The sequence below is a fragment of the Spea bombifrons genome, chromosome 9, assembly GCF_027358695.1.
Source record: "Spea bombifrons isolate aSpeBom1 chromosome 9, aSpeBom1.2.pri, whole genome shotgun sequence".
NCBI classification, from domain to species: domain Eukaryota; kingdom Metazoa; phylum Chordata; class Amphibia; order Anura; family Pelobatidae; genus Spea; species Spea bombifrons.
Genome location: NC_071095.1, coordinates 40,685,999 through 40,701,555, shown reverse-complemented (window position 1 = coordinate 40,701,555; position 15,557 = coordinate 40,685,999). Strand labels below are relative to the sequence as shown.

The following is a 15,557-nucleotide window of genomic DNA, read 5'->3' as shown; positions in this document are numbered from 1 at the left end:
TCTGGCCACGTCTAGACTGCTGTTCCTGCCTTAAGGCGTAGTGTTGGATCTTCTCCGTCTGCTGAAGTTTATCCGGAAACACGGCTGATGTAATGACGCTTTCAGCTCATTCAGCAGAACCTGGTCTGGCGCAATCTCTGGGAACGTATAAGCTTAAGATTCTCTGACGGTTTTTACTGCTGACTCATTTTAGTGATGGTCTTGCTGTTCTTTCAATAGATGGAAATTTTCTTGCTATCGGTTCCCATGACAACTACATCTATATTTATGCTGTTAATGAGAACGGGAGAAAATACAGTCGCGTTGGAAAATGCTCAGTAAGTAATTTTTTTCCCCCAATACATTTTTGGTACCTTTTTTTTGTTCTTAACTTTTATGTATCTCATTAAGTGTGATAACTGACCATGTTTTAGGGCTTGTGCTGCATACCCTTGGACCCTTCGTACATAGAACAATGCAAGCAGTTAACCTGTATACAGATGTGTAATCGTACCTGATTCTAGGGCTTTACTGCATGATGTTCAATAAAAAAAATATAACCTCTTTGTCTCTGTAGGGGCATTCCAGCTTTATCACGCACTTGGACTGGTCTGTGAATTCTCAGTATCTCATGTCAAACTCTGGAGACTATGAAATATTATACTGTGAGTTTCATCTGAAATTATCGTATTGTATTCTGGGAATTCTGAAACCTAGTTACATAGCAGTTTTCTTTCTAGCATTAATCTAAATAAACGTTTTGAACAGATTTCTTTTTTTATGTCACATCACACAAGCCGTAGATTCTTGAAGACCTAAAGCTTTTGTAGTTTGAAGTTACTGAATGAGAATAGACCACGTTTATCATCGCTCAAGCACTTCAGAAATGATTAAAACGTTTGATATTGGTATGTTATTATATAGGTAGTTTTCCTAATTGTGTTTTTGTCTATTAATAGGGATTCCCACAGCATGCAAGCAGGTAGTAAGCGTTGAGACTACTCGAGATATTGAGTGGGCAACATACACTTGCACTCTCGGTTTCCAGGTTTTTGGTGAGTACTAGGAGATCAAACACTTCCAATGTTAGGATTTTCCACTAGAGTTTTGCAAATAGACCAAAAAACTATTTCGATGAATTTTCCGTTTCATTTTTGGTCTTTTTTTCAGACAACAAATTTCGGTTTCCTGGCCTTTCGGTTCAGACGAAAAGCTGAGGGCGTTTTAATGTTTGGAAACTAAATTCGTTGTCACTCATTCACGCTAATTCACTCTCTTTCACACTCATTCACTCTCCTTCACGCGTTCACACTCCTTCACGCGTTCACACTCTCTCTCAGGTTCTCTTACACTCATTCACAGAGAAAAAGAGGTGCAGAAATGCTTCTCTTTCTTTCTTGTGAAATTCAATTTTATTGATTTTCTTTTTCTCCTCCTTAGGAGTGTGGCCGGAAGGATCAGATGGAACCGACCTTAACGCAATCTGTAGGTCCACTGATAAGAAGCTTCTCGCCACTGGAGATGATTTTGGCAAAGTTCACCTGTTCTCGTATCCGTGTTACCAGTTTCGCGTATGTTACAATCTACTACTATGTTTCATTACTTACACATTATAATCATTGTACAACGCCGTGGGATATGACAAAATCAGGAGGACAAAACTGGAAATGCTATCTGACAGCCTGCCAAGTCCAACAAAGAGCTATGATTTCATTTTTACTTATGTTTTAGCATTTTCTTGTCTATCAAAAAGGATAATCTCAGTATGTATAATATATTATACTGTCTGTGTTTTACGCTTGCTTGTTACTGAAACTTTATGTGCTGCTCACATTACACTAACTTTATATATTTTAAAAAAAAAATTGAAGGGCCATATTGCCTAGAAAAGCCCTAAAGGTTATTTTTTTGTTCATTAATTTAGAATTGTGTTCTTAGCAGACCCATCATAAGTATCTAAAATATACATGGGCCCCCTTATCCTTTTAGGAGTGTGGGATGATTGGCTAGCCCTTCTTTGATTATATTAACTATATATTGATGGTTAATTCGAGCTTTGTATTCATCATAAATTGGAGAGGTGTGAATTGCCCCTTCTCTCTAGGGTCATATTGTTATGGAAAACAAGTGAGCGCTCACCCAGTACCTATACTTTAGGATGAGGCCATTTATACTCTCTACTGTATTATTAATTTGGGTACTTAATGGGGCCCAGATGTAATAATTTCCATTTTTGTTTCAGGCATCGGGCCACGCTTATGGTGGACACAGCAGCCATGTAACCAACGTGAGCTTTTTACACGAAGACAGCCACCTGGTCTCCACTGGCGGGAAGGATATGAGTATCATGCAGTGGAACATCATCTAAGGAGGACAGTCTCGGGCCTTTTCCATGCTAACGGGCTGTTTTCACGCAAAGTCTAAGAACTTTCACTAAAAGACCTCAGGAACGACCCTTCTTCACCTGATACTTAGGCTGCCATCTGCGTGTCTATACTCTGCTTTCGAAGGGGGCCCATGTATACCTGTAATCCTGCAAAATATACTTTATTAATACTTTGTACTACACAAAAAGAAGCTTGAAAGATGTTTACATTGCATTTTGAAGTAGCATTACATGTCTATAATGTACTGTACTTTGAGTTACAACAAGCCTTTTTAAAACATTACATTATGTGTACTTATTATTTTGTCCATTGACAGTATTCAGATAGGAACATCGGGAGAACCGGGTGGTTTGAAGAGGTTCTGCACACCCTTTGAGTATAACATATAGAATTGGCTGTCTGCACATAGCGTACTGGGAGATTTAGTTCATCAACCACGATAGGGTCACCCATTCAGCCGTAAAATAAAGTATAGGAATTTTATTTCTAAACCATATTGTCCTATGTCTTCACAAAGCGGTTTCTGGTGAAACATTCAGTGCTTTCAAGCTGTCAATGTGCAGGACAAGTAAGAAGGTTGTACTCCCTAAAGATTGAGCTTTATAGATAATTTATATTTAAGTTTTGGTTGCACTAAAGTACTACAGTCACCAAACCCATTGTGTTGAGAAGATACATGTGCCTCGCCAGAGATACTTTGTTTCCTTCTCTGTTGAAGCAAGCATTATACAAGCAATAACCAATGCGTTACATCTAGAACATGTCACACATGATATGTAAGAAGGCTTTAAGGTCTTCAGGGAAGTCGGGATGAAGTATGGAGTTTGAGTTATTACTTGGTAGCATAGGCCTGTAGGAGTGGAGATGCAGGATCTGAGGGTGTGGGTTCTTGCTGGTATTGGGAAGATATCTGGGGCTAATAAGGCCCATTTTTGTTTGTTTTCTAATATGTGATTTGTGTCACACATGCAGACACACTGGGTGTGTTAAGACACTGAGACCGGCGCTTATACATGAAGATGAGGACAATTACCGAGTTTATGGCTTTAATAGTAGAGATGATCAGTGTCCTATTACTCTGTTCTGGCTTTTTTACATCTACGTTGAGTCCACTGTGATAGGATCAGAAGAGAATGTTAATACGCTCTTCCTATTGTATAGCGATTGGCACCAAAAACAACCCGAAAATGCGTTTTGATGAGGAGTTTTCTTTAAACTGGTGTTAGTGCTGGTCTGCATGTGTCACAGGGAGCTGGGGAATATGTTTTGTAAGTGCTATGAAGCTACGGTGCTGACAGGTGTATATATATATATATATGAAGGGGTAAGATAATGTATAATAAAGGTCTGTGATGGCCCCTCTATGGAGAATAAGCCCCCATAATGTAAAAGGATAGGAAGGAAAGTGTTTAAAGCAGCCTTCCCAGAAAGCCGTGAATGAAGTGTGTAAGAATTAAGAAGTGATATCAGATGAAGAATGAGAGAGTAGTCCGCGTTGTATGTCAGAAACCTTGCGCCAGCTTTTCTTGTGGTGATTGAGCTGCTCGGTTGTAGTTGGTAAGACTGCTTAAACACAGATTATAAGCGGGGCCCAGAAATTACAAGCATGTAACATCAGAAGACGCGTAAATTAAAAAATATATATATATATACGAGCAGCTTTCGTAACAGTCTCCTTCTGCCTGGGATGTGTCTTTATCATTATGGGCTCCTTGGTGAACTTTCCTGCTGGAAATGTACTTTCTGTCCCAAAATATGCACCGGTCCGTGCTGCGTCTTTTTATTGTTAAAGGCATACGTTTCAATGTAGCCGAGTGCCTTTACCGTATTCCCATAAAGCGGCACTTTCTTACAGCTTGGTAACATATAATGATATGTTTTTGTCGTGTGGTTAAGAAAACACAATGCGATTCACATAAGAATGTTATGAAGGATCTTTGTTTTTTGGATTTTTCCTGTAAATATATCACGGATACTGTACTGAGCTTTCATTGTGTAAAAATCTATTCAAATTTCTAAGCGATAAGGTCATGCTTTATGATTTATTCCCATTAGGATTGTTTGTTTTGTATTTTTTAAATAAAATGTACCTCGTCGGATCTTTTTAAATGTACGATTACGCATGCATGGAAGGGAACAGAAATTCATCTAAACTTTAATTAAAAGAAAATCCTAATAATGTTTTTGTCTTTTACGCTCTACTGAATGGCCACCTATAAATACCATTATTGAAAGGGCTTCTATGATGCTTACAGAGACCTTATTAAGACTGATTGGAAATGCATTGTTTACATGGGGTGTGTCAAAAATAAATAAATGTGATGTTGGTTTTGAAATAGGCTTGAATTTTTTTATCCGTAATACCTTTTAAATTGTCTTTTTGGTGGCTTGCGTGATAATTCTGTTAAATTATATGTTAAGGAATAACGTTATGGGTGTTAAAGGAATGGACCCTACCGGCAGGCAGGTGTGGGCCATCTACATCCGTTTTTAAAGTAAGATAGAAATGAACACCGGCTAATGCGCTTTTCGTGCCCATCAAAGGATGAATTGCACCAGGTCTAATATTTCTGGTGTTGGCCTATGACATCACATCCTGTTAGATCGTGTGCAATCTTAGGAGAAACATGGAAACCCTAGGGCTGCACCGAAGGAGCCTACATTTTTAAATCTGAACACCACATGGGGTAATGCTGGGTGGACCACCAGCTGGCTCGCCCATCCCTAGCATGGGGCAATTACCTTTTTTGGCCAAGATCAAGTGAGTATCTATGAGAGTGGAAAAGCCAGAGGCCGTGTCCACTGGGGCACTCGCTGGTGGTGATGGGTGAATGTTTAAAAAATACCAGCCATGGACTTGAGGTTTTTTTGTGCAAATGTGTTATTTGATATTTATGTGCACCTTAAAGACTTCAGTGAGAACCCAAGAAGACTCGGCCCTCCTTTGGCTCGGGTCTTGAAAGGAAGGAAGATTGAGGTCACCACTGAGGCTCCACCACCAAACTACCAGTAGACGAAGCACAAGTAACTCGGGCTTCACAGAAGAAAACAAAATGCAGATTGCAAGCGTAATAGTTGGCTTCTATTGTAACCAAACTGGTCGTCCTGCTTCATGTTTTTGCTTGAAGCAAACCTTGCAAATGCCTACTAATGAAAATACACGTGAAGGTACCTGTTGGGTGGCTCTGGACGCCACGCCGTGTGATTCATGTTTATCGATTGCCACCTCTTGGAATGAAACACTGCTGGCCAAAACACACAGAGCCACTTATTTACAAAAGATATTCACAGATATGATTATCTGAGAGAGATCTAAATGAATGAAATTAATTTTCTGAATTAAAGGTACGTGATATGATTACATAATGCTATTTAATACTATTTACCTCTTCCAGACAAATCTGTCAACAATATGAAATTACTCTTTAATTGTCGTCTGAAGGAATGTATTACAATTATTTAAAATGTTCATTAGTGCTGCCTATGATACAACTGCAGTATTTGATAATATCAGTATAATGGCAATTTGGCACAAAAATGAGTTCCATTCAGCCTAGAAACAACATTTCAGATTGAGGCTCGTGGATTAAGTTTATGCCATTAACTGGGGCTTCCACTCTTCTGGGAAGAAGGGTCTTCTCTAAACTCTTCCCACAAAGTTGGAAGTATAGCATAGTCCCAAATGTATGCTGAAGCAAGGTCCATGAAGACATGGTTGGATGAGTTTGGTGTGGAAGAACTTGACCGGCCGCACAGAGCTCTGACCTCGACCCCGTTGAACACCTTTGGGATGAACTGGAATGGACATTGCGAGCCAGGCCTTCTCATCCAACATCAGGGCCTGACCTCACAAATGCTCTACTGGATGAATGGGCAGAAATTCCCACAGAAACTCCGCAAAATCTTGTAGAAAGCCTTCTCAGAAGTGTGAAATGTCTATGTATTTAGAGTGATGTCAACAGTCCCTGTTGGTATAATGTCCAGTTGTCCCAATACTTTTGTCTATATAGTGTATATATCTATATAATCATATTTCGGAGAGCAGCAGGGAGGGTTAAAGGCTGATAATGAAAGCCCAAGCGTGTTACTACACCTTCTAAATCATTAAAAAATAATAACAACACGACGTGAAGGCGGTCTGTCCTGCTGCCGTTTACGGGTTACAGCCCAGTAGACATAAAGCAGCCCCGGTCTGCCTGGTACAACCAGGCCTGAGGAAATTATACTCCTCGTTAAATGCTTGTTACAGGATGCCTGTGAGAGGAAAAACTTGTTAACGTTGCTTTAATGTCATTTATAGAAGTGCAGCGTTACGCCCTCATTTAATGAGCTCGGGTTGTGGAGACTCAGTCGTTGGTGGACATCTAGAAAGCATAGACTGTCAGAGGTCTGAGGACCAAATGTTCAGAAACTCTTTTTGGGCATTAGCATGACGGTTAGGGCATTTACTGATGTCTCTCAGCTTCAGAGCAGCCCCGGGAGGAATAAGAGAACCGCAATACCCGAACAACACAACCGGAACAATACACAACGCTCACACAAACCTGGAGCCACCCAGCGCACAATCAAACACAAAGCTCCGTTCTTACATTAGTGTCCATCACCACTAACACTGGTGCAAACACAATTGGCTTTGTGTCTAAAAAGTGATTCTGGTGCAATGTTTGAAATGTGGTGTTATCGCCGTAGCAACAAGTGCAAGTGCATCAGGAACATGCTGTTGGTTGCTGCGGTGTTATGCTGGATGTCTGGAAAAACTACATGAAAAATACATGTTATTGAGAAATCATCTTCCAGGTGGTGGCCCCTGAATCTGCTAATGAGAGCGGCAGTGGACACAATTGCCCCGTCCTCCTGCCTGCCTGCCCTACCCTGATCTGTATGTTGTGCTGTGCAGTGAAGCGATGACAATGACACGCTCATCTCTTATGCATGTTCCAGGGCCCTAATAAGCGACGACCCTCAACTACTCATAGAGAGTGATAGATGATATATATATATACAGGGGCGGGCTGGGCAGGGGGGCAATTGCCGTGCCGGTAGCGTACCTGGTGGGGGGGGGGTCCGCCTGGAGTGCCGCTCACTGAGGGGTGCTGGCACGCCTCCAAAAACGGTGCACGCGGCAACTGTGGCTGTGCGTCGGGACTTGATGTCAAATCCCGGCGCACACTGAAGCCACGCCCACCGTCTTCCGCGCACCGGAAGGACAGGACACAGAACAGGAAGAAGAAGAGGAACAATGAAGAGGAGGAGGAAAAGTGACAGTGCCAGAGGAAAGGTAGGGAAATATTAGTAAGTGTGTGAGAGTGATATAGTTTATAGTTTATGATGAATGTTTGTGAATGAGGGTTTCAGATTGCATGGAAGTGTGGGGGGATAGCATGGCATAGGGAGGCTGTCTAGGCGTGATAGGAGTGTGATTGCTGTTATCAATTTTTTTTTTCGTCCAATAATTCAATAACAGTAAAAAAAGATATATATGGTTGCAAACAGCAATCACACGCCTATCATCCTAAATCAGCCAGTACATGCTAGAACTTGAGCATGATAGGATTGTTAATTATATGTGTGTGTATATATATATATATATATATATATATATATATATATATATATATTAATATTGTTGATTTTTTCTTTTGTCTAATTTTGGTGTGTTACTTTTAATAAAGTATTTTAAACTTTTTTTTTTTTCCGGTTTTGGCCAAATAAATGCTGAATTTTCAGTTTCGGTCCAAACTTTTCATTTCGGTGCATCCCTACTATACACTAAGCCAGTCACTGAAGTGTTAGGCCTACACCACATCAATGTTTGGCTTAGTATATAGTGATAGGGGTTGTACTGCAGTATTGTCAGTGTCTGGCTCAAAGTATAGGCACACATTGACAGTGGTACAGCGTAAACCCTAAGTATATAATGATAACAGTTATGCTGTACCCCTGTCAATGTGTGCCTCAGTATATCATGATAACAATTATGCTGTACCCCTGTCAATGTTTGCCTAACCATAGAAACTATGCAGTTTTAAAGTGTGTGTGTGTGTGTGGGGTGCCACATACAGGATCTGCCACAGGTGCCAAATACTCTAGGTACGCCCCTGCATCATGCAGCAGTCAGACCCAATGGCTGTGCCTCAGCTCTTCGTCCCACGTCTTAAAAGGGGTGTGATGAAGAGATGAGGCACGGCTATTGGGCGGCGCGGTGTGTGCACGCCGGCCGCTTTAACTTTATTAGGCGCCAGTGGAGTGACTGCTATCAATGTCGCTCGCAGCCGCTTTGGTGGCGCAATGGGCCACTTAACTAGACTTGCCCCCCAGGCCTTAGGCTGCCAGCCCTCCCCTGTCTTCGTCCCACGTCTTAAAAGGGGTGGGATAAAGAGATGAGGCACGGCTATTGGGCGGCATGGTGTGTGCACGCCGGCCGCTTTAACTTCATTAGGCGCCAGTGGAGTGACTGCTATCAATGTCGCTAGCAGCAGCTTTGGTGGCGCAATGGGCCACTTGACTAGACTTGCCCCCCAGGCCTTAGGCTGCCAGCCCTCCCCTGTATATATATATATATATATATATATATATATATGTATATATATATATGTATATATATATATATATCCCAACCTATAGAGATAGAGAGAGATACAAATAGATAGTTATAGATAGAAAGATAGATATATAGAGAGAGAGTGAGATAAATGGATAGAGATAGATAGATGATAAATAGATATATAGATAGATGGATAAAACCTCTTTCCAATAGGTTCTGCAGCAGACTAGGCTATCAGGCTTCCCTAACCAGAGAGGTCTGCAGGCAGCTATGGGGCGCACACCGCCAGCCTGCCCCTGCCGGGGGATCCCCGAGTACTCGGTGCGGCACACACGGCGCAGGGAGGAGGGGCAGGTGCATCCAGTCTGTCGGCAGGGGGCAGCGGAGCTCAGCCGCCTTTGTATCCGCAGCAACCTCACCTCCTCGCCGGAGATAAAGATGGCAGCAGCTCAGAGACAGCTGTCAGCCGGGCAGGACCATCTCCGCAGCTAACCTTCACCCAACATGAGCTTCAGGGGAGCCTGGAGAGAGTATCAGCGCATCCAGGCCGCCGCCGACCCCCAACAAGCAGCTTCCCCCCGCAGCTCCCAGTATACAGCCGCCGCCGCCGCCGCCGCCGCAGCGATACCCATCCACAGAGGAGATCAGCCGCTAATCTGACGGCAGAGCCCAGAGCCCCGACCGCAGCCACATCCACGGCAGGAGCGCTGCAGGGAAAGCCCTTCCTTACAAGGATGAGGTAGGTGCCCGTCGCTGCGGTCTGAGCCATTGCAGCAGCGATCGTGCAGAGTAATGGGGGCTGCCTGCCTGTCCTCAGACCTCCATTCATTGTGATCGCATGCGGAGGACATGTCTGACTGTCCGTGGACGTGCTGGGATGCGGGGTCAGGTTCATACATGATGTGCTTTCCCCGGACCTGCCACCGTCCACCCCACACCCATCAATCCCACCCAGCTCCCTCTGCATTTATTGTCACCATGTAGAGGCTTATTCTGCCCAGAACATGGCAGATCCCTGATAACATCAGAAAGCAGAAATTCTGCAATGCCAGTCACACAGGCTGCATTTATTCGGCCGGAGATAATATGGTTAACCCTTGGTGTGCTGCAGCAGTGTGCACATAGCTTTAAAAAAATACATCCTGCCATGGATCTATCCAGTGCAGGAAAGAAGGGGTTAAGAGAAAAGGATTTCAACCTCCTTGCTGCCAATATCAACCTATAGGGCATTGCACTGCAATCACTGCTGGCAGCGGAGGGGTTAAACCATTATGTCCTATAAGCTGCTGTGACACTTATAATCTCTAATGACATCATCACTTTTTAAATGTATTTATTAATAGTAATCATTAATAGTATATTCTCTTGGATATAAATAACTGTTCTTTGTTGACAGATGAATTGCTGCTATGTAAAATCACAGACACACACACACACACACACACACACACACACACACACACATATATATATATATATATATATATATATATATATATATATATATATATATATATATCATTGCTGTGTATAGACTGCATGGGTAGATACATGGTCAGATCTGAAGCTTGGGGGGGGTATATAGCTAATGGTTACTTTGTTACTGTAATGGAACCCAGAGGCAGAGCTTGGTGTGGGTTTGAATGGCAGACACATGGAACCAGTGCAGACACACGGGGTACTCTGTATCTCTGGCCTGGCACTACTAGTCATTTCACAAGGTTACAAGGCAGCCATACTTAAATGAAATCTATCATCACAGCTGCTGCCTTATCTTATTCCCTATGTCATTATGATGCAGACATTCCAGTTAAGCATTGGCTTTACATGCCATTAAAACACTTAAAATATAACTATATCTCCCCTGTGATATATATATATATATATATTCGGTATATATATAATATCTTGAAAACACGCTGGAAATTCAGCATGTGCTGCTTCACTTGGTCTGTTAGAGCCTTAGCACATCAGAGCATACCAGAGTATTCAATCTTTATTTTCATTCACAAAGAAGAATGTTTTTCAACAATGAATTTATTAGATAACAAATATCTTAACAGAAGATGGGAAACACTTTACACACATACATATATATATATATATATATATATATATATATATATATATATTTATTTATTTAATATTTTGATACTTGTATAATGGAATTTAAGATGAAGGAGCGAAGAAAATAACAGCGTTGGTTCTTAGTGCCGTCTTAATGGTTGGCCATGTTTGAATGAAGGCGCTTATTCTTAAATGGATCAGTTTTTGGAGATGATCATCACCTTGTTTTGGAAAAAAGAGCTAAATGTGAGTCACAAATGTTCTGTAGGCCAACCGTGAATCATTCCACAGTCTGACAGCTTTATCTGACGTCCCCTTTCACACACAAACCCGTGGCGTGTATTTAAATATCTTGCGATGCTTTTAGTGTGTCACTCAAAGATCTGTGGGCCTTGGTGTATCATACGACATGACTTCACTGATGCCCCTTGCATGCTGAGAGTGGGCACAGTGCCTGAAAACACAGTGATGTCTTTTAACCATTACTCCTGAGAGGGTATCCCTAAAAGGAACAAGGTCATCATCCTGGTGTCACCATGCCCCAAGTCAATATCTACACAGGAATGGACTATATAGGCATTTTCCTAGAGAAAACCATTCTTAGTGTTCCCCTTGTTTCTGGACAGACATCATAGCAGAGTTGGATATGGGATTAGAGATGATGGAGCATTAAAAATTCTAGGTGGCTTCTGTAGTAGAACTTCCCCAAAAGTCCATGTATGAGTTCCATATTTTGACTTGCCCAAACTTGAAGCTGATGTGCTTTCCTAAGCTACTGGCCTACTCCAGGAACTCTCAACAGAATTCTGTAGGAACTCTCAACAAACCTGAACCCAGAATAAAATTCTGGTTGCTTTTTATGCTTGGGTTGCAACAAAAGTCCTACAAGACATTTGTAACAATAAGATAAAGAAACAAACATATCCTTTAGGCTTAAAGACGATTGCCTAAGGAGGGCTGTGTGTGTGTGTGAGGTGCAGAGGCATGTGTGTATGGGGGGACATTGAAGAGGATTTTTCTTTATTTAGGTAATTATCTTGTCTAAATGTATAAAAACAAAAACAAATTAGGTTTAAAAAGAGAAGCCATCCATCATGTGACCGTTTGACTCCCAAATCCATCACCCCAATTTGCCTACGTATCTTCTCCATTCTGTAATAACTTATATTCAGCATTACAATGTCCCCCGTTCTTACATTTTGAAGAATGGTTTACAAACAGCACAAAGTAGCTAAAACTAAAGGTTTTGGTAGCCGTAACGGCAGATCAGCAGAGCTTTGTTAGGTGCTGGTGATGTTACCGCGGGAGTTGAACACCAACCATTGATTGATGAGTTTAATTAAAAATCTCTTCCAACAGCGAGTCATCTCAAATAGAAAATCTAAATTCCTGTTCATAACTATAAATTGTAACTCCTCATATATAACAGATTATGCAAATTATTATCCAGATGATTATAATTCTAAGAGACACAAAGACTGGCACGCTGGGCATATGTTATCATCTAAAAATATGTTTTGGGCTCGCAGGCTTCAGATTAACACTAAATACCTAGAGTAGAGTTGCCATTTTTTTCTGGACACACCTTATGTTTTTGACCACCATCTATTAACATGCTTTTCAACCTTATAGAGAATGCGTAAGCTTGATTAAGTAATTGATTTTCTTCTGTGATTTTATACATCCCACACATTGGACATCAGCACCATAGGTGGTGGCCAGCAACACGAACTGGCTGAAAAACATTTCTCCATATAGAATGGCTGCTATCAGTTAATACCAAATGGATTCTTGTGTAGGTTAGCAGCAACCTAAATTAAGGAGGGGATGGTTTGAAATGGTTAATGGGGCTTTACTTTTTTCTTTTTACCACTGAAAAACCACTAAGGAGATAGTTTTGCTGTTCATTGTAGTGGGCAGTTCATCCATGTGATAGGGATAAAGCCAAGGTGATACTAAGATGACCACATCGGCCATGTTTTCCAGGACACACATACATCTCACAAATCACTGGCTCATGTAAAGAACATTCCGTATCTTTGGTGCTCTGCCCAATCCATTTGGCTAGTGATGTTCATCCATTTAATCCAGCTCTGGATCACGGACCACCACAGTGTACCCTTAGTGCCCCATCAGCCCAATGCCCTGGCCATCTGCCTAGGGCCAGTCTAGCATAAAAGTATCCCAACCATAAGACTCGACCAAAGACCAGGTCTTGTAGTAGGTAGCAACAGTCATCAGAATCTTTTTGGATCATTCCATTGGTTGTTATGGTGATAAAAGCAGTTTCAAACTTTGTACTTTTTGTACAGAAAATCCTTCAAACAGAAATCTTCATTTTGGTCAATCCGCTGTATAAATAGAGAGAGAATTGTTTTCGCTTAAAGTGAAGTTTTTATAAACCTTAGTTTCAATACTTTATATGGTCCTCGTTCTCCACGTGTTTATAGACCGCGTTGTAATGTAACTATTTACATTCTTGATGCAGCTCGGATTCTATATCATGAAGAATAAATTAAACACGTTGCATACAAAATGTTCTTTTTTTAAACTCGGGCTTTTGTTTCTTCTTAAATGAGCTAAAATTAGAAAATCTTATTTACACTTCAGGGTTTACTTAACTGTTCAGGTTCCTTTGTGTATATAAAAGCGTTTCTCCGAGCTCAAAGGATTGGGGGGGTGGGAGCATATTTTCAAACAGTGCTAAGATACTGAAGATTAATAACAAGTTGATCTTTTTATTTGATACAATTCCAGACACCATTAGCTAAAGCGAATGAAGAAGAGGGGAATTTATAAAATGTTTTTTTAGATCACAGAAATATGATTTGAGTTTATGTGAAAGGTCACACGTAAAGTGGATCTCTCATGTTTCCAGATCAACCCATTGGTTGTCGAGAAAATGGCACAATTTTTAGGATAATTAATTTGTTTTGCTAAATTAATGAGTTTCATCAAAAGCTGCGGCAGCAACATTTCTCTTTTTAAATTAGTCTACATATTTATATAACGAATACCGTTATTCTAGTTCAATTACTCTTAATGGTATCAGACAGTAATTATGATCATCTATCTGTTTTATAGTTATTGACCATGATTTAAATTCTCACTGTTTATTATTAGCGGAAAATACCAAATCTGTAAAAAAATATATTTTTGTCTTTCCCTATTCTGGCGGCCATGGGGTTCACCGGGCAAGATCCTAACAGAAATGGGCTGGGGATGAAAAAGAGCCCTGACTCTTTGAGGCTATTAGCCGATAAATGACATGCCTGGGGCATCCTTCTAGAGGTCCAGGAAGCTTCACAATGGAAGACAAGATCGGATGTGTGATCGGTAACTCAGATAACACTGGACTGGAACCGTATGTCCAATAGTTCCTTCCATCTACCTGTAAACCCAATATGGCGGACAATGTTACCTTCAGCATGGTGCAGCATACTTGGCCACCATACCTGGGAACTTCTCGGCTCCGGCTACCCTTGCGGGACGCGACCGCTGACGTTGTGTCATCGGCTGCTGTGAAACGGGAACACGTGGTTGATCTATACCATGTATGCTAGTTGCATGAGTTTCTGTGTACTCCACCTATTAGTAGGCTGACCACATATTACAAGGAACCTTATTTTTTCTGAATTTAGATGTGTCCAAGTCGAAATAATCCAATGATTTAAGTCTCGTGGCAGATATGAAATTATTTCATCAAGGCTGCCTAAGCTATGGAAGATTTATAGCACTCTTTTAATCCTCTGGGCAATAATTATAGCCGAGCGTCTCCGGGAACATTTCCAGGGCTTCAAAACGTGTTAAACTGGAGACTAAACACTCGGAAGATGATAAATTGGTACCCACCAATATACTTTAGAGCTCTGGATTTCTAAACTTGAATTAGGTATGAAAACATTCCATTTCAAGGTAATGGGTAAAGTCCTATAAAGTATAGAGCATCGCTGTTTCCATGGGCAGGAAAATTGGATTTCAAAGCATCTCAGTGGGTCAAGGTTTAGAGGGAGTTCTTTGACAGTAAAAGGTCCATAATTTGATAAATAACACCATTTCTGAACACTTGAGCTGCAGAGGAAACCGTAATTTCTTACCTCTCAGGTACTCCTCTTTAGAAAGGCTAGTGCCTCTTCCACCCCGATGCCTCGTTCTTCTAGGAGCTCGGCGTGTTGGCAGGGATAGGAGTCTATCAGCCCTAAACATCACAACAATGTGTATGGGAACAGCAAAGGGTATGTTTAAAATTAAATTATAATAAAATGCATTATTTTCTGCCACACTTAGATAAATAATAGTATCCAAAGTCATATAAAAAGTCTCGGTAAAGACTCACCCTTCGCCAAGCCTCTACCCACAACACTAAAAACTAAAGTGCCCCCTTTGGCCATTGGAACAGCCATTTGGCACAGTTGGATTTGATCGCTGCTCTTTGACGTTACTGGAGCGTATGTAAAACAGAAAGTTGGAATGAGACGGCTTCTACGGGACCTGGGAAAGCAGAATGAAATGCACATGGGTGCGATTAGTGTTGAGGACACACCGTGTCTTGTGACTACCCTGGGGCATGTATGCCATGA

At 41.3% G+C, this 15,557-nt stretch overlaps 2 protein-coding genes across 12 annotated transcripts in view; both read left to right on the top strand.

Moving 5' to 3' along the window:
• EML1 (EMAP like 1) overlaps positions 1 to 2,648 on the top strand; it is a 49,839-nt gene extending 47,191 nt beyond the window's left edge. For all 8 annotated transcript variants that reach the window (XM_053474529.1, XM_053474527.1, XM_053474528.1 and 5 more), the window contains 5 exons: positions 220 to 317; positions 557 to 644; positions 939 to 1,034; positions 1,420 to 1,550; positions 2,222 to 2,648. In XM_053474529.1, coding sequence (XP_053330504.1) covers positions 220 to 317; positions 557 to 644; positions 939 to 1,034; positions 1,420 to 1,550; positions 2,222 to 2,347 — 539 coding nt within the window. In that variant the 3' untranslated portion in view covers positions 2,348 to 2,648. The remainder of the gene's footprint in view (positions 1 to 219; positions 318 to 556; positions 645 to 938; positions 1,035 to 1,419; positions 1,551 to 2,221) is intronic.
• A 6,651-nt stretch (positions 2,649 to 9,299) lies between these two features.
• The window catches only part of EVL (Enah/Vasp-like), a 65,387-nt gene continuing 59,129 nt past the window's right edge, over positions 9,300 to 15,557 (top strand). For all 4 annotated transcript variants that reach the window (XM_053474541.1, XM_053474539.1, XM_053474537.1 and 1 more), the window contains exon 1: positions 9,300 to 9,649. In XM_053474541.1, coding sequence (XP_053330516.1) covers positions 9,645 to 9,649 — 5 coding nt within the window. In that variant the 5' untranslated portion in view covers positions 9,300 to 9,644. The remainder of the gene's footprint in view (positions 9,650 to 15,557) is intronic.